General features: G+C 39.7%; 1 protein-coding gene across 1 annotated transcript; it reads left to right on the top strand.

Annotated features, from left to right (window-relative positions):
* The first annotated feature begins 14,090 nt into the window (after positions 1-14,090).
* On the top strand, positions 14,091-15,572 carry LOC108621430 (uncharacterized). Its single transcript, XM_018018731.2, has 2 exons — positions 14,091-14,372; positions 14,436-15,572. The coding sequence occupies exons 1-2, from the start codon at positions 14,091-14,093 to the stop codon at positions 15,570-15,572; spliced, it is 1,419 nt and encodes a 472-aa protein (XP_017874220.2).
* The last annotated feature ends 3,302 nt before the right edge of the window (positions 15,573-18,874 follow it).

Genomic DNA, 18,874 nt, shown 5'->3' on the forward strand with positions numbered 1-18,874 from the left:
CTGTGCTGCCCTATAACCCAATAAAAATAAGAGAAGGCATATGCATTCAGTGTGGAGAATATATGTATATTTTTATAGAAATATTAATTAAATATTAATTTAAAACATCAAAAAAGAAAATTGACATATTATAACATAGTAATCAAATAATTATTATATTAAAACAAAAAAATGTATATATTTTTAAGTTTTTGACTAATATGCCAATAGAATCTCAACTCACCTTACTTAAATTTACATACAAAATATTTTTATATTTTGACCCATATTTATGCTTAAGAGGTATCTTCAAGTGTTACCTTAATTCGACCCAAGTTTCATTTGTTTGTTGCCTTTATTTTTATTGCCAAAGGTGGCTGCACAATAAATTCGCTTAGCCAGTGCTAAGCCTTTAGTAGTAGCCTTAGCCGGGCCCTTGTAATATTGTCCAACTGCAAGTGTTGGGCTGGTTGCCCTGGCTGCTAGAAACCCTTTTCAAAAAATGATACTAATAAAAATCCATGTTAATGTTGCATGAATATCTAATAAATTGAGGCAGCCAACACGTAGCCGTCACTCGATATGCGAGTATTTATTGATTGGACATAAAATTCGGGCAATTTCATTGACGTAACAGCTTTGTATGCCAAATGCCAGCAAGGGAACTGTTGGGGCTGGGATAGTGTGTGTGTATGTGTGTGTGTGTGTGTGTATGTATGTCTTGTGTAAATAATTTATAATGCTGCCTGGGGCATGTGACAAATGAATATCTCATGGCATTCAAGGATCTTCTTAAGTAGCTGTCGCCAAGCGAAATTTCGCAGCTGAAGCTGTGGCAAGACTCTATAGATTTCTTGCCGCCAGAGTCTCGGTGGCAGACGCATTCTAAAATCAATGCAACTGGCAGCTGCGGTTGAAACATTGTTTGCCACCGCTGCACTTTCAGTCTGCGCCACAGTCTCCGGCGCTGACTGAGGATAAACAATGCAAAGGCAGCGCCGCTAAATGCCAGCGACAAGGATGAATTGACTGGCTGCATGGCTGGATGGCTGGATGGCTGCCTGGCTGACTGGATGCCTAGCTTGGCTACTTGCTATACAGTCAAACTAGCGTATAACGTATGGCACAAGAATTTAATAAAACTAAGCCGCATTAAATGAAATAAGCCAATTTCAATCAGCATGCTCAGTATAAGACTTGAGTCTGTTTCTTTTCCAGGAAAGACGCAATCAATTCAGGCATGCTAAATAAGCTGGCTGTTTTGACATATGTTTGCCATAGAGATGCTTCACTGTGCAAGTGTTGGAGTGCAGATTTTTAGCGTGAATCAATCAAATCACATGACTGCTTGACTAACAGCCAGTGATTTGATTGATGAACTGCGTTGCCGGATAGCTCTGATAGCACTGTGTCTGTGGGCGGCAACTGGCAAATGGCGCATCTGAGCCACAAGCAAACCACCAAGCCATCAAACCACCAATAGCCCGCTGTGACACGCACATTACCAGCCATGCCAGTTGCCACTGCCAGTTGCCAGTTGCCAGTTGTTGCCTGCTGGCTGCCGACTGACTGAGCTGGGTTGACTTTGGCTTGCGGGCCACTTAACTCGACTGCCTTTGCCCCAACGAAATTAACTTCTTGAGACGCTTAAGTAGCGCCAGCGGCTGTGGCATGTGAGCCGAGCCGAGCCGGCACATTATTGATTAGTGAATCATGTGCTCGATGTGGCGGTGGGTATGGGCGTGGCTGTGTCTGTGTCTGCGGCTGTGGCTGTGGCTCTGGGTGGCTAATCAAAGACATGATAAGCCGTTGTTTGGTGTTAAATCCTAATGAATATTTTATTTGTCACTGCGGGTGATTTACAGAGCGCTTGTGCAATGCGTTTCCATATTTTTCAATTTGCCAAAGTTCCATCTATGCAAAGAGATGTTATTTGCATATTTTTGACTGCATTCTCATAGTTTCAATTGCTGCTGTGTCATTTGTGGCGTTCGCCTTCCATTTTGTGCGCTCTAATAAAATATTTTATTACTTTTTAAGTGTATTTGCTACTCGTAAAGTTTTCGCTCCGGCCCTCCCCCTTTTGTGCTCCGCCTCTTTCTATTCCACAATTTTATATGTCATGCAATGTCGCATATGACTGAATGAGCGAATAACTGAGCGCCCTTCTGCATTGGCATGCAAATTCTCTGACGACTCGACTCGACTCGATGCGACGCGACTCAACTTGACTTTAGCCAAGTTAGTGAAAGTATGCAATGCCAGCAGAGCAATGTCTTTGAAATATGTGTGCGTGTGTGCATGTGTGTGCTTGGGTATGCTAGAACTCTTTGCGATCTCCTATTCCTTATAGAGTGGTTACACATAGAACAAAGCATTTCTGGCTAACAAATATCTTGGCTATTCAATTTCGTCCAATTGAAATTAATGCTTGATACAGTTGAAAGCATTTTTTGAAAAATTAGGGATTTTTTGCTCATACATATGGACCTAGAGACTGTGGAACACGATATGCCTGACTTCCAGCCAAATTAAGGACAGCAGACGTGTTATGCGAAGTTCTGTGCGCTGACTTCGGCAGGAGTCGTGTAACTTGACTGCATCGCAGTCTCCTTCTCTCTCGGCTTCTCCTCTTGCTTCATGTGGCCCACACATATTCAACATCTTTTTTATGTAAATGTGCGAAAATTTCGTCACACACTCATCGAGGGGATATAAAATGAAATTGTACTTTGTGGCATGGCTGGAAATGTAAAAAAAAAAAAAGAAAAAGAAAAGTAACGTAAAACATGCCACCGAAAAAGAGATAGAAATGTCTTATTTTCAACGTTAGCAGCTGAACGAGCTCCAGCTCCTGCTGAGGCTCATCATCATCAACAGCGGCAGTGGCAGCGGCACCAGGACCCCATTTTCCATTCGTCGTCTATGTCGTTTCCATTTCGTCATTGTCATAACTTTGTGTCACAATTTCTCTTGGCGCGGCTTGTGTGCACATGATACAGACCATAAGGCATTATTATGCAATTTTTTTCCGGGTCAGAATTGAGGCAATTCGCATCATGTGGCTGGCGTGTATTGGCTGCATAGTGCAGCGCGCAGTTATATAAAATATCATGCCATATCGATGGCTTTCGGCAACTTTTCAATTATTGACAGCCAGCTTAAGGCCATAAATTATGTATGTATGGAATATATTTGATGCTACAAATTTAGCGAAAATTTCACATCATTTTGTTGTTGTTTTTAAGGCCAACTGCACACAGCAGCAACAAATGTGACCGACAGCAACAGCAACAGCAACAGCAACAGCAATAGCAACACCGACAGCAACAGCAACAGCAGCATTAACGTTTACAACAGATGCTGCAAAATACTTTGGGGCATATTTACACTTCACATTGCCAGCTACTGCAAAATATTTTACCAATGTAACGAGAGAAACAAAACGAAAAAAGAGAGAAAAGGAAAGCAATTTCCAAAAGCTCAAAATCTCATGTTTCTGTGTGTTGGCTTAAACATTGTTTTCGTGTCGACATTTGCAGCAATTTATTATGTCATTTCAGCATTCGCCGGCAATATGCTAAGGTATACAGCTCTGCTGACTCTGATTTGCTGACAGCAACAACAACAACAACAGCAGCAACAACAGCAGCAGCTGTGCCCCATCATGTGTCAATGTGTTGCATGCCGCAATGGTAGGCTGTGTGTCTATGTGATATTAAGTGTGCATGTATTGGTGTGCGCTTTGCGGTTAGTGATTGTCTCTCGCATTTTATAAGCAATACACCTGATCTGTAAAGTATGCTCGCAGTAAAGATTATAAATAAAAAATATCAAAATAAAACTAAAAAAAATTTCGAACTTGCTTTAATACTTATATCTTGTGGAGTTGGCAATTTTGATAGGATTTTTGTAGCCAAAAACCGTAGACTTATTCGTGCAAATCTTTGGCATAAGTTGCTCAAATATTGGCTAACAAACTGCTTGAAAGAGGCAAAAGTTTCAGCTGGACAATGAAAATGCGCAAAAAGTTTAGGTAACTTTTCGAATGGAAGTCGGTAATAAAAACGTTGCCCGTTGCAGTGCGAACAAAAAGGAAAGAAGAAAAAAAAGCGCAACAGAATAAAAGAAACGCAAAACAGAAAAGAAAAGAATAGAAAAGAAAATGTTAACAAGAAGGACTGCAAGTTAAGTGAAGCGCCAGGATGTTGGAGGAGTTTTGCACTCGCGGGATCAGGAAACTGACTTTATTGTGTCGCCTTGACAAAGGCCGCGCTGCAGCGAGAGTGAACTAGAGTCAACTGTCCTGGACTTGATTCGGCTGCCCTCTGTACTTTACGCCACTTATGGAACATATAATATGCAGCTGAATAGTCCAAGGAAAATTATTAAATTTTCATTTGGCAGTCCATAAAGCAAAGTTGAATCGTTCGTAACGTGTATGGCCACAGATGCAACAGCCAACTGGAGTTGGGGCTCGAATCGAGCTGGTCTTACTGCCGTCGCCCCCTGCCCGAGCGACTCAGTTGCCCTTTGACCATGTCACTGTCATTTGGCAAAGTTTTTTGGGGCATAAAGTTTAGCTGCAACATTTGCCTTCGCATTGTTTTGTCGCATCTTTCGTTGTGTGCCAAGAGCCAAGGGCCAAGGGGCTGACTGTGGCTGGGGCGATGGTTGTGGGTGTGGCAGTTGGCGAAATTAAAGTGCATTGTATGCTAAAAGTTTTTTGTGCCGGCAAACCGGAACAATGAAAAGTTCATGAAAATTTTTGCTTCAGCGCATAAACAATAAACATAAAAGTTTTGACCATTAAAAACGCGCAATGGCTAAGTGCTCATTGCTCCCACTTCGGCACGGCTCGACTTGGCTCGGCTTCAAGGAAGGCACGTGGGGGTATGGAGTAAGGGTTTGTCATTTGTTTGTTGCTGTCGAGCTGTTCCTCAAGTTTCTGCATTCCCTTAATGACAAAAATCAGCGTGAATTTGATGTTTGTCCAGAACTTTTCATTCTGCTCAATTTAGCGACAGTGAAAACTGCGAGCAGAGTTTTCTTATTATCACACTCATAAAATACCGAAAAATCGATATAAAACTTTGTCAGAGCTGTAAATGAAGTATACGAAGAATACCTGGATATTCAAGTTTTCTAGAATTAATTAAATAATATTATCTACAATTATATTTTATAAGATTCTTTTGGACTTGCTCGTTATGTTAATTAATACAAAAATATATATGCTAAATAATATTAACTCTTTTTTGAACCACAGTATCAAGCATAATTTTAATAATCCATTATTTGTAATATATATACAGAAAAAAGTTTGAAGATCACATGATAAACAATGATAAATGTCTTTCAGAAATCAAAATAAAATTTCGTCTAAATTCACTCTTGATTATCTCAAATTTTTACCACACTCTAAGCACCTTGTTGACTAGTGTATGCCGAAACTTGCTCTCGATGTAAACCGCAGACACATTCGACAATAAATTCACTTAAAAAAATTAGAAACAATAACAAATGAAAGCGGCGGCAGCTCTTGAGACGCATCAGCCATGCGCATGCGTGAAATTCTCTTCGATGCCAGAGAATCGAAGAGAAAGTATAAGATGAAAACTGGGATGGCCGAAGAGAATCGCACTTAGCAGAATGTTTTTCAGTTTATCAGCGCTTCGCAAGCTCTGTTTACACTGCATACGAACAGTGTCAATTAAAGCCGATTTACAGCTGGCGGGCTCTCGGATTTGCAGCTTAGTTTCCCCTCGCCAACAGCTGATGGCAGATGGCTGTTGGCAGGAGTCTGGGTCAGTTTAGCTGGTTAGACGTGTGGCTGGCTGGGTGTGGGTGTGGGTGGGCGGCATGTATAATGACATATGAAATTTTATGAATGGTTTTCGGAAAATTGTCGAGCAATTTTGCAGTCATAAACAGGCTGTCGGGCAGGAGTAGGGGGGAAAGTGAGTAGGGGCTAGTTGGGCAGCATAGCTGCTGTATTTAAATTTTGTGAGAACGCTGCATTATCCAAATAAATGACGCTGAGATTCTTAAAAAGTTTATTTCAACATTTTACAGCTCTTAAATTGCCTTCCAAAAGTTTTTTTTTTTTTTGTTTGACAAGAGACGCGAGGCATTTGTAATGTGCCAGGCGAAAATATTTATTTCAGCTCGTATGTCACGGCCAGGTGCGGGCGGGGTACTGGCCGGTCGGCCGCTGGTTGGCTGGGGTGGGTTGGGTCATAAAACTTTCGGGCCATTTTTCAAATTTGTCGCGGTCGTAACATCCACAGAAGTGCGAAAGAGAGTGGGAGTGGGAGTGGGAGTGGCGTGTGCTGAATGTGGTCGCATTTCAACTTGATAATATCACAGTTAGTATGAACCACATGCGGATTTAACAAGTACGCCGTCAAGTTAATGCGTTGTGACCCGACCGTCTGCCGCACCACATCACACCACATCAGAACGCACACACCACAGCGCACCACGAAAACTTTTTGGCCCTGACACGAGACACGGGATACGGCACACGGCACACAGTACACGGGAGGCAGCCATTGGCGGGCATCGCGTCGTCGGGCATGTTTAAAAAAATGATTAATGATTATTTTTCGCACAAACTGCGTGTGGCTGTGACCTGGCCTCGACGTCCCCGGCGACGGGGAATCCTGACTTTGGAGAAAAATGCGCTCGAAAATATGTTAACGCTTTTTAAATCATCTGGCGCGTTTATTTGCCGTCTGTTTTGGCCTTGGCTTGTATTGTACGAAAGTTTTATGGGCCAGGGCCTTAAATTAAAATGCAAACACAAAATGGCCAAAGTGGGATTTGTGACTTGGTCACAGGAAGGAAGATAGAGAGAAAGTTTCGTCTTGATGGCTGGCCATAATAAATTATGGACTATTCGCTGGGGAGGCCATTGCATAGAAATCAGAATATCAGAATATGAAATAAAACTAAAATTTGGGTTTCTTCTCATTTAAAGCAAGTATATATCAGAACAGATTAACTGAGAGCTGAAGCCCGAACAAAGCTAATGAAATCTTTGTACTTTGTAAACGAATATGAAAGCAAATGAATATTTAGCTTTTGTATTTTTGCTAAACAATCGTTAATAATGAACAATGGCCAATTCCAAATGAATGCAAACGTATTATGATACTTATTTTGATACTCGGTTGAAGCTCTCAGACAGCTAAACACTGGGCCAAATCATTGGAGCATGAATAGTTGTGGCTGGCTGCACTTAAGCCTTGGCTGGATATCAAGCAAAACAGAACTTGCCAAACTTTTCTACAGCCAAGAGTAACGGGCCACAATAGCCAAGGCACACAATAGTCAAGACAGAGATAACTCAAGCGAAGAGCGAGACAGAGAGAGGGAGAGCGAAAGGGATAGTGATGCAGATAGGGAAACAGATACAAATAAATTGCATATTGAGTTTTGTAATTTTGCATACTGTGTATATCGGCGTTGCCTGGTTGGACAGTCAGCACAATAGAACGGTAAGTCCGAGAATGCCGTTACGAGGCTCTCTAGTTTTCGTTTTTAAGCTCTTTTGTAATTACAAACAAAAAAAGGAGTATATTAGTTTGAGTTATATGCGAAGGAGAAAAACAGTTTTTGGCATTTCTTTCAATTGATTTATGATGAGAATAGGGAAGACAATACAAAGTGAAATGAGTTTATAGGTTTTCAAGGTTTCCCTTGTTTCAAGACAAAAGCATCTTGAGTGCGATTCTCTAATTTATTAACATTGCTATAAAATGATTTATATAGTTTGCAGATATATTTGTGAGCAAGTGTGAAGCGGTCAGTTCTACCCTATTTGACCAGCTTTACTTGCTTTGCCCGGCTAGCCGTCTGCAGTGGATTGCTCCTAATCATGCGATCGCCTGCTGCATTGTTGGGCGCAGCGCCACTGCATTATTATACCCTGGACGCAGCGCACAGGACTCTGGGCATTCGCTGACAGGTCCTGGGCGCTTCCTTCCCTAACTGGCGCTGCACATTTTTCATTTTTCATTTCTCATTTTCATTTAATATTTATGATTTATTTATGTGCGGATGTTTTCTGGCTGTTCTCATATCGTACGAGAATTTATGCTTTCCGTTTTGGCTTAAGCTACTTTACTGCAACAGAAACCAGAGCTGGGGAGCTGAAGTCGGAGCTGAAGCTGAAGCTGGAGCTGGCCCCATCCAATGGGTGGCAGATGGGCTGGCATTGGGTAGTCAGGCGTGGACAGTGTCTAACCTGAAGGTAGCACAGCAATTTCATGCACTGCTTAACACTGGAGCCGTGTCCATTCGCCAGGCTTATTATGCAAATGTCTGGACAAGAGCAGTTGGCCCCACAGAACTTGACCACAATCGCATTGTTGTCCAGCTCTGCCATGGAGCAGTAATAACAATTTGTAAGCTTTTTACCCAAAGGATAATACAGTAAATAAAGCTTCTTTACATGCATTACAGGGACACGGAAAGGATATGAAAATTAACTTTCACGAGCGCTGCTTAAAGTAAGTTACCTTCCAGCATTCGACAAGAGCTAATTTGACAATTGAAAAGTATTGTTAACGGCCTCCACATATTTTTATAGCAATGACAAGAGACCGTCAAGAGCTGGAAAATATATTAAAATATTTCTAATGAATTATTTAAATAATTAAATATTTTAAAATATATTAAATATAAATGTATAATATTAAATTATTAAATATATTTAAATTTTAAAATAAAGTAAATTAATTAATAATTAAAATGACGATTAAAATCAAGAATAGCTGAACAAGTTTCAACTACTTTTCGTACTTAGATAAATAAATAGTAATCGATAAAAATCGATAAATGTAAATAAACGTTCCCATTGGGTTGCGCAAACCCAGGCTGCCTTATCTTGGATTGTTCAAGCGTTTCAAGTTCAGTATTTTAATCAATTATTGAAATGAAAAAATGTTGAAATTAAATATTTTTCCCAATGTCCCAACATGTGCTCTAGTAGCCGCTCGTCTGGGGAGCCAGTCTCGAGCACGTGCTGTACAAAGACAGACAGCTCAGACGGCTATAGGCTCTTTAATGCGGCTCTGAGTTGTCCACCTGGACGTAGCATGTGCTGTGGGTTGCCCTGTAGGCAGCTCAGACAATCTGCCCCATAAGCCTTGAGCTGTTGTCTAACTTTCGGCTCGATTCACTAGTTTATTTATTTAAAACTTTCGGGTTATTCACATGTGTACATATAGTATACGTTGCTCGAAGTTATGCTAAAAATAAAAATAAATAATTCAATTTGTTTATTTGCTGCGAATGACTGCACAGTCATGACTGTCAATGTGTGACTGTCATGTAGTATTTAATAGAAAAAGTAAAGCTCATATTATATTTATATTTATTTTTGTCTCAACCGCGGCAGGGCGATGTCAACCATTGGCCAACGAGAGACATTAACAAAATGGTCTGCCTTCAGCTGAAAGGGATAACGGAAATATTTTGCTACAGCAAGAAGAGAGCAAGAACGAGAACGGGAACGGGAAGGAGAACAAGAACAATAACTGGCCATGCCCGGATCCAAATAGCAAGCGTTGTCCTCGGCTCGAGAGCATAACAAAAATTCCAATAAATTCAATGCGACACAACAGACACTTGGGAGAACTTTAGGGCATGTCACAGCAGCTAACAGTCGCTCTGTGTGGGTGTGTGTGTGTGTGTATAAGCTGGGGGCGTGGCTGTTATAGAGCAGGGGCAGGGATCTAGTCGCTATGCTGCTGTTTGTCTCTGTCATTTTCTGGGAATGTGTGGCAAAGTTCAAACCTTTGACATTTTGTGTGCCAGCATGCATTACTCATACGCAACGGCGGCAGGCCAAGACGGCCAAGCGGGCCAAGAGGGCAGAATATGAAGTAACTTTATAGCAAATAGCTGCAAAGCTTTACAAAGTTTTCCAATATACTCGAGGGTTACTTATAAATTTAATGAAAATCTCAGCTAATAGTTTTGCACAGCGCATAAATAAAGTTGGCGTTGCCAGGGCGCGTCCGCCTTGAAGCTGTTTAAAAATATGCTTTGCCCAACTCCAACTCCCACCTCCCACATCCCACCGTCCACCACCCCCTACGCTCTTATAGCATGTGTCACAATTTATATGCAAACTTATCAACGTCGCAATGTCTCTAAAGCATCGTTTGCATGCATGTAGCCTGGGCACCAAAACGGAGAACACACACACAAAAAAAAAAAGAACAAGAAGACAAAAACGAAAAACTTCAATGTGCTGTTAATTCCCAGCTCTATGCAGGAAGTGCGACAGCTTCTCCTTCTGCTCTCCATTTACACTGCTGCTCCTGCTTCGGCGCTTGCTCCTGCTGCAGCAGCCTTTGATAGCAGAATGTGACGACGACGACGACGACGTCGACGCCGGCGTCTGGCACTCGGCACTTGGCAACATAAGTTTGGGGATTTTTATTTGCCGTCTGCCGGAAAATATTGCTCGCAGGCTAACACATGACAAACGCAGCCGTTTGTCAGGGCCAATATGGCACTGCATGAGGCCACGGACCGGAGGGCTGCCACTCAGACCAAGAAGCTCTTTAAAAACTTTTCGCTTTAAGTTCACACAATATTTGACTACACATAAAAAAGAAAAAGAAATTATATGTATAGCATTGTAATTATTGTTTGTTTCATTTTTACTGGGAAACAAGGCTGAGGCTTAACAAACTTTTGAGGCACAAAACTTGCTGCTGCTTTGTTGTTTGTTATTAGTTGTTGTTGTTGTTGTTGCTGTTTCTGTTGTTGTGTGTTGCTTGCTGTATTTGAGTTGTTTACCCCTTGTTCTTGATAATGCTGTTAACTTTTAGCTTAAGTGCCACTTTAAACAATTCATTTAATGCGCACAGAAGTGGGAAAAGGGATATAATTTGATATTAAGCTAATGAGAAGAGCTGGAGCTGGCACAAGGATGCCAGTTCTTTGAGCATAGTTGAAACCTAAGTAAACACCCTAAGCGCATTGAAAATCAAAAAAGTGGAATATATATGTAAGTTGTCTCTAATGGGCAAAAAATGGGAGTGCCAATGCCACCTAATATTTCTATTGTGTATTTAAAGACTTATATTTTAATGTTTTATCGAGTTGTTTATGTATGGGGTATCTTCTAGTCGGGCACATTTCGAGTACTTATAAGCTTAAAAACAAAGAAAAGGAAAAATGAGGAATATAGATTTATTTATTTGTCTGTATGTATGGATGTCTGTGTATGTGTATGTATGCAGGTAAGTATGTGCATGTTTGTATATCTAAATGTATGTATGTATATACATAAGATGTTTTTCCAGATTCTAAGTTTCTTTAAAATTATTATCAATATGAAAAAAAAGAGCCCGGGTCGATCTATCTAATCTAATAATCAATTAACTTTTTCGATTCTTCTTTTTGCGTATTTAAATTTTTCTATTTTAGAATTTTTCTCGGAATTGGTGAATATTTGAACAAAACATAGCTTGTAAGTGTATTTATTTTCAGGTCTGGCAAAAACTCTTTAGTTAGCTCTTTAAGTTTTTCGATGGCCTTTTCATTATACCTAATGAGAATTTACGTTACGTTTCTTTAATATCTGTTAAGACTTAAATATTTCCAATTAGGCATTGCGAACAAGAACCCTAATTAGAATTGAATTTGAATAACCACGCACCTCGATTGCCCATGAAGGCAAAAACATCTAAATGACTGGCAGTAGGCAGAATTTTTCGCCGCTAGCGATGTTGCTTGTCAGTTATGCGACAGACATTTTTGTGGCGAACTGAACTATTTTACATTTCAAATGAATGCAATGCGCATTACGTATACGCAACGTGTGTGCCAGCGTATCGCAGAAGGCAGAGCAGTGTTAATAGAGGAGCAGGGACGGGGGCCATGGCAAATATAGCACAGAATTGAGTATAAATAATGTAAAATTTTGGCAAATACGCGCTGTCATTTTGCATATGCCGAGCTCTCTTGTGCTCCTAATGAGGCGCAAAGGATTCACTGAAATGGGACACACACAGACATACACACACACACACACGTAGTCACATACACTTAGCGTCTATTTCAAAGGTGGATAGCATCAAATAAAGGGAGCAACAGAGCGTGACGAGACAGCGCCAAGATCTCGAAATGGCTGAAATCTCTAATTTTAACACTTTAAAAAGGAGATTCAATTTGATTACGCACACAGAAGCGTTCGCATTCAAATTGGCAAGCACATTAACATGCAAATGTGTATAACACATACACACGCGCGCGCAGAATGAGTAAGACACACAAACACGCTCAGACACTTAAGACACTTTAGATATAGCATTTAATAAGGATTACAGCAACGGAAAATTACGTTTAATGTTAAGTTTTTGCTTGACTGAATTTTCATTGGCTGCGCCTGCCTGTGCGTCTAACTTAGCTTCAGGGAAAAGTGGAAACTGAATTTCATCCTGGATGCGCCGCCAGGGATTTCTGTTTCTAAGCGAGCTTTAATGGCACAATTTAGATAAGCGTCATACAATGAGAGCCGAGCGCTCTGGTTACTCATTCCAGAATTCGTAATCAGTATCTGTGCGTATTGTTGGCATGATTGATTTTGCGGCTTTCAGTTGAAAATGTTCGTTGTTGTCTTATTTAATATCAATGTCGATATCTTGCACATACTCAAACCGTTCAATTAAGTGGCATCCAAATAATTTCAATGTTGGCTAAACTCGACAGCAATTTGGGCGCACTCAGCTGGCTCTTGGTCAGAGAATAGGCGAGACGAGGCGAGTTACACTAATGAGTACTTATGCCAGACACAAGCACGCATCAGCGTACATATATAATGTGTATGCGTGTATACATTGAGTAGACTAGTACTTGTGGGATTAAACAATCGATAGTGATGTATACACACACACACACACACACACACACACACACAAAGGGCAATAAACGCTGCCTATAAGCATTTTCACACTCTCAACATGGAATTGAATTACACATCAACTGCAGAGACTCCCACATACTACATATGTATCTGTTGCACACACAAATGTTAAACGATGACAAGTGCTTTGCGACTTAATGAACATAATCTCTAAAGTTGTGGCCAGCAACGAAATTAATTAACGATTAATCGATTGTCAATTGCATGAGATTAAGTATTGCTGAGAAGCTTACACAGATTTATAGGCAGATCGATACAAAATCGGAATATTCAAATACGAGCTCTGATCACAGCATTGCTTAAGCCATCAATTACAATATCATCAATAAAATTCACTATAGCGTAATTGTTGTGCACGATTTTTGGGTCTGTAGTTCTTATAGGTCCTGAGATCGATGTGTTCATACCTATGAACAAGTTGATAGAGAGACAGAAAGAAAGATAGATTGATAAATATATAGAAAGATAGATAGATAAATAGATAGAAAGATAGACTTACGATAGGTAGACAGGTATATGGATAGGCAAACAGATAGACAGATAGACAACAGACAGGTAGACTGACAAACAAACGGTAGATTATTTATAACTTACGTAGAAAAGACGAATAAACTAGATAATAATCTGCTCTTTATCACTTGATGTTTATGACAAATACTCAAAACTGGCCATGTATTATGGCCAACTATATATTAAAATGCAATTGAATTTGAAGCACCAGCGTAATGGTGCCTAATAACTGTGCATACAACGACTGGGCAGCTCTGCAGTGGATAGCTCATGTGCATAGTAAATCAGTTGAGAATTCGCAGCAATGACGTGCGTTGGCCTCTGTTTAGGGCTGTGCTGTATTCTGGCCGTCGGACTTAGCCAAAACGGGAAAACCGAAGACGACCAAAAGTTGCTTTTCGCTGTTGTTTCTGAGCTGCATCGAGAGCTTGGCATCGTCAATCACCTCGTCTTCTCTGGAAGTCAGAACAATCCCCTTGTGCAAGAATCTCTAATGGAAAGCCTTAACGGCTCGGTGATTCTGGCTGGGCTGGAGATCGGGAAACTTCATTATAGTGTTATCAATAGCAGGAATGTGGCTATTGCTTTTTTCAACGGACTTGGCGATCCAATACTGGGCGTAGTGCACAGTTCGTTAGGGAACCTAAGGAGCATGTGGATCGTATTTGTGTACAAAGTCAATGCAAATTTTTTAAACATCTCGAACTTCACAGATATTTTCTTTAATTGGTGCTATACGAAGCACTTCCATAATACGATGTTGGTGATGGAGCACGAGATCTGGACATATGAAGTTAAATCGACCCTGAAAGTGTTTAAGTTTTCTCCAGGCTCCATTAGAGAGGCCATAGGTCTCCACATATGCGATCAGAATAGAGTGCAAAAACCAGGATCTTCGGTAACTCTATACCAAGATTTTCCAGATGTATATTTGGTGAGTTTTCGTGGTATGCAGGCGGAGTTTGATGAATATTATTCTGGATGCTTACAATTGCAGTACAACTCATCAAACGGAATCCGTCTGGGCGGTGAAGTCGGCATTCTCTTGGCGACATTTATGGAGAAAATTAAATGCTCTATAGATATTCGGCGAGTGTCATTTGATGAATATATGCAGAGAGTTTCGCTAGGCAATACCGGAAATACTCACATTGACATCGGAGCGAATATGCTATCGCACTTTGATGGGTCGTTGTACAGCCCGGTGTGGAAGATGACACAGCTATGCCTCGTGTTGCCCAACGAATGCCGGAGTTTCATTGAGCATTTCAGTGACGTATATGAGGCAAAGCTTACAGTTATGTTTTTCATGGTGATTTATACTCTTTTGAATGCTCTGATCATGTGGATCATCAATCCGCGGGCTCCACTGGGCAATATCCTGTTCAATAGTGCAAGACTCACAATTGGGCAGGGCGTGGCAAACCGAGCCTTTCGTCGCCTCCGACTTCCTGAGAAGATTATCGAGATGTGTACGCAGATCTTTACGCTTCTAGTTCTCAGTATTGTAACAGGAGCGGTGACAACAGCCCTCATCACAGGCGTGCGTAAGCCCGAAATTGTGGACCCCGAAACGTTTTTGGAGAGTGGACTGCGAGTTATGGTCTACTCTAACCAAGTGCAGGACGAGTTTGAATATTTCCTGCCATCGATTGCGAAACGATTCCTCTACGTGGACAAGCGTGAGCGGGATCGCCATTTATACGCCCTGAACGACAGCTACGCCTACCTCATGCTGACTCACAAGTGGCAGCTATTGGAGTATATTCAGCGTCGTCTCCACAAACCAAAACTGCGTCTGGCCACCGGGAAGCTGTGCAGCATTGAGCGTTACATCAAGCTTTATGTGTGCAGCGGCGCATGCTACGCCCCAGCCCTGAAACACTTTGCGCTGACTGCACACGAGTTTGGGCTAACTACGGGGTGGATGCAACAGGGATTGCGTCAGGCGGAGCAAGCTGGGCTTGTGGCTAAGCAGCCTTACGAGCCACCCACTATGAGACCATTGCCCCTTAAGTTTTATCAACGAGCCTATGCACTATACGGATTCATATTAGTGCTCGGTCTAATTGCGTTTTTGATGGAATGCCTCATTGCATATTGGCGAACTCATAATGCTCGAATCGTGACTTAAAAACCATGATGTTAGCTCGAGTATCAGACATATATATAAATATGTATAGCACATGTAAATTTGTTTTTCTTTTTTGTCCAATTAATAAATCACTCATTGCTTCAGCTATTGTCATCGATTTTGAATTCGATTTTTAAATTAAATGATGGAAAGCTGTTTTCCTCTTATGAATAAGTAGAGCGCATTTTAATGAGTAAATGGGTTTAATTTGGTAGCTCTCTATGTAAAAAGCCTGTGTAGAATATAATATACTAGCTGGCCCGGCAAACGTTGCATTGCCCTCTATATTATTTCTAGGTAAAAAATTGTTGAAAGCTATGTTGTTCAGGTTGGGATACAATCTAATTAATTTATTAATCGGATTTTCATTCAAGCACCTTGTGGTAAACGACATTCTTCGTTTTTTGGTCAGGTGCAAGAACGAATAATGCGGATGGTTTGCCAACACGTGAGCATGCCACGTAGAATTGACCATGAGAAAAACACGCATTTTCTAGATTGAGGCCACAAATAGTCAATGGCAATGTCACTTTACCACTAAGGCAGCACAAACCGGGCGTTTCACCAGCAAACTTCAATGCGCCACAATGTTGGCAAACAACGTCCATTGGACCAATGCAAACTAAACGATTCAAGCTGTAATCAATGGTGCAATCATATCGAAACGCTGCTCGATTCAAATCAATCCTTGAACCATTTCTTATTGCCATTTCACGGGCTGCCTCTCTTTGAGAAGCACGAATTAAGGCCCTTCTTTGCTGGGTACTAACGCGGAGCCTTTCTCTGGCGATTTCTCGCTCTTCGTCAGATAATTGACTCGCGCTATTCCGTAGCCTAATTGCATTATGGGTCCGCCGGGAAAGATTAGATCTTCTAGGACGCGGCATTTTTATTAATAGTAATACTGCCCTCGCACAAAACCATATAAAACAATCGAGAAATATAAATATAAATAATTTACTCAAATTTATGTTTGAGACAAACAAATACCTGAACTTTCGAGATATTTAGCTTTTGTAAAAGTCAAAAAATATAAAAAGCCAAAAATACACTTTTTAATAATTAACTTTTTTTTTTGAATTTCGAATTTTGAATTTTTTATTTATTTTTGATTAGTCAGGTTTTAATCTGTTGATTTTTTTGTTTAATTTTTGCAGATTTTTGATTTAAAATATTTATAAAGTTTTATTTATAAAGTTTAAAAGTCCAAAAATATAAAAAGCCAAAAATACACTTTTTAATAATTAACTTTTTTTTTTTTTAATTTCGAATTTAAAATTTTTTTCTTTATTTTTTTTAAAAGTCAGGTTTTAATCTTTTGATTTTTTTGAATTTTTTTCAGATTTTTTATTTAAAATATTTTTTTTTTTTTTGATTTGGAAAATGTTTTTTTTTTGGTGATTTTTTTTTTTTTTTTTGTTGAATAGTCAGGTCTGCTCGAAGCTGTGCCGTAGACTGACTGACTACATTTGTTTATTTACTTCTATACAGGACTGAAACTGTCACTGTTGTCAAGGCTACTGAGTATAAATGGAAATTTGAATCTTTAGGGAAAAAACCGCGTTTTTCAAGTATTCGTCAAATTTTTTCAGTATTTTAAAGATCTACTGACCTACTCGTGGCGGAGACAAATACAACAAATCAAAAACCATGAAAATTGGTCCAGCAGATCTCGAGTTATAAGTGCTTGGACACTTTTACACAACTCTCTTTTATATATATAGAAATATAATAGTAGAGGCCAGAGCATAATTTCTTCGTTATAAACTTATATAATCTTAATAAAGTCAAACTGGAAAAACTCCTTAATTTCAAATGACAAGGCAAGCCCTATAGTATAATTGCCATTTCTATTCAATGTCCAATTGTTACGCAGTGGCACAAATGGCTACTAATATTGTTTATTTAACTCCAATGTATCAAATATAACAACTTTATGCCATATATATGCTACACAGTTGCAGCTCAATAAATTTTTATGAATAGTGCGCCATGGTTGAAGCACCAACTTAATGGCGCTTAATAACAATGCAAACAAGCTTTGCACAGCCTTCAGCCGGCTACCCCAATACGACAATGAAACAGTCGAGAATTTACAATCAAGAGGTGTTCAAGTCTGGTGGATGGCCGAAGAGCAGCTGGATCGATTATAATATACTTACTTTGTAAGCTAGGAATATGTCAAGTGATTGATATGCCGATCTGTGTTTGAGACATTCCATAAATCGGTATGTAATCCTGAGATTAAATGTTCTAATGTTGCCTAGCATAAATTATTGAATTTTTCGTATCAATAGAGAACATTAAAAAAAAAAAAACAATAAGAACATCTATAGAAAGTCAGAAAGAAAACTAAATAAAACATTATACATAAGGCAAGATATCATTGAAATCAATTGAATGTACTGCTTGATAGACTATCGTCAGAGGTATATAGTAGGTATGTATAAATAAATATATGTATATTCATAGTATGTGTTGTTAAATAAAGTAAGCAAAGACTTTAAATGTCTTTATGAAGTCTGAATATATTGCAGTAAATATTCAGCAGCTTATAGTTCTTTATGACTGACAGTGCACCCATAATGCTTAATATCATTTTAAACGATGGCATATTATATTCATGCACACGGATCGAGAAGCATTATCCATTAAGTAAAGGACGACGCTCTGTCAGCTGGTTAATTGCTGACTGCTGCCCATTGAATGGGCTCGTCTACTTGCCGTAAGTGCATTTAAATGCACAAGCCATTTAGCAAAGAGTTCTTGCTTTAAAATGCAACTGCATTTTAATGCCTTTCATGGCGGCCATTGACAGCCAGTGGACTGCAACATTTTAATGCAGGCGCACATATTGTCACACGAGCATATGGAAATACTTTTAAATGTGATCTGTCCTTGACAAGTCATAAGAGCATCCCATTAGTCGCGTCTACTGCATGAGTAAGCAACATATTTGCACGAGACTCTTGTTAGATAAAGGATCTCTTTCAATTGGAAAAGCCTAGCTCAAGCAGATATTCAGTGCTCGTTCGCTTGATAAAGAATAGAAGCTCAACTCAGCTTTGAGTTGTCAATTGTAAAATAAATAAAAGTAAATATTCTGTTTTTCATTTAAGAGACAGTTTCCCAAGTCATATAGAATGAGCAGTGAAATCAGTGAATTTCATGACTAAGATCCACTTAAGGATTGTAGAAATAAATTTATGTTTATTACAAGCTCAAACAAAAAAATAAAAATAATAATAATAATAATAAATGAATATAATATTGATTCAGTCGAAAACAATATTTTTTTAATA

The sequence above is a fragment of the Drosophila arizonae genome, chromosome 2 (genome assembly GCF_054131065.1).
Source record: "Drosophila arizonae isolate 15081-1271.41 chromosome 2, UAZ_ARI_1.0, whole genome shotgun sequence".
Taxonomy (NCBI): Eukaryota; Metazoa; Arthropoda; class Insecta; order Diptera; family Drosophilidae; genus Drosophila; species Drosophila arizonae.

Coding starts and splice junctions, on each gene's coding strand:
- LOC108621430 (XM_018018731.2), top strand. CDS start 14,091: ATGTGGATCGTATTTGTGTACAAAGTCAATGCAAATTTTTTAAACATC. Junction 14,373..14,435: donor ATTTTCCAGATGTATATTTG/GTGAGTTTTCGT, acceptor TTACAATTGCAG/TACAACTCATCAAACGGAAT.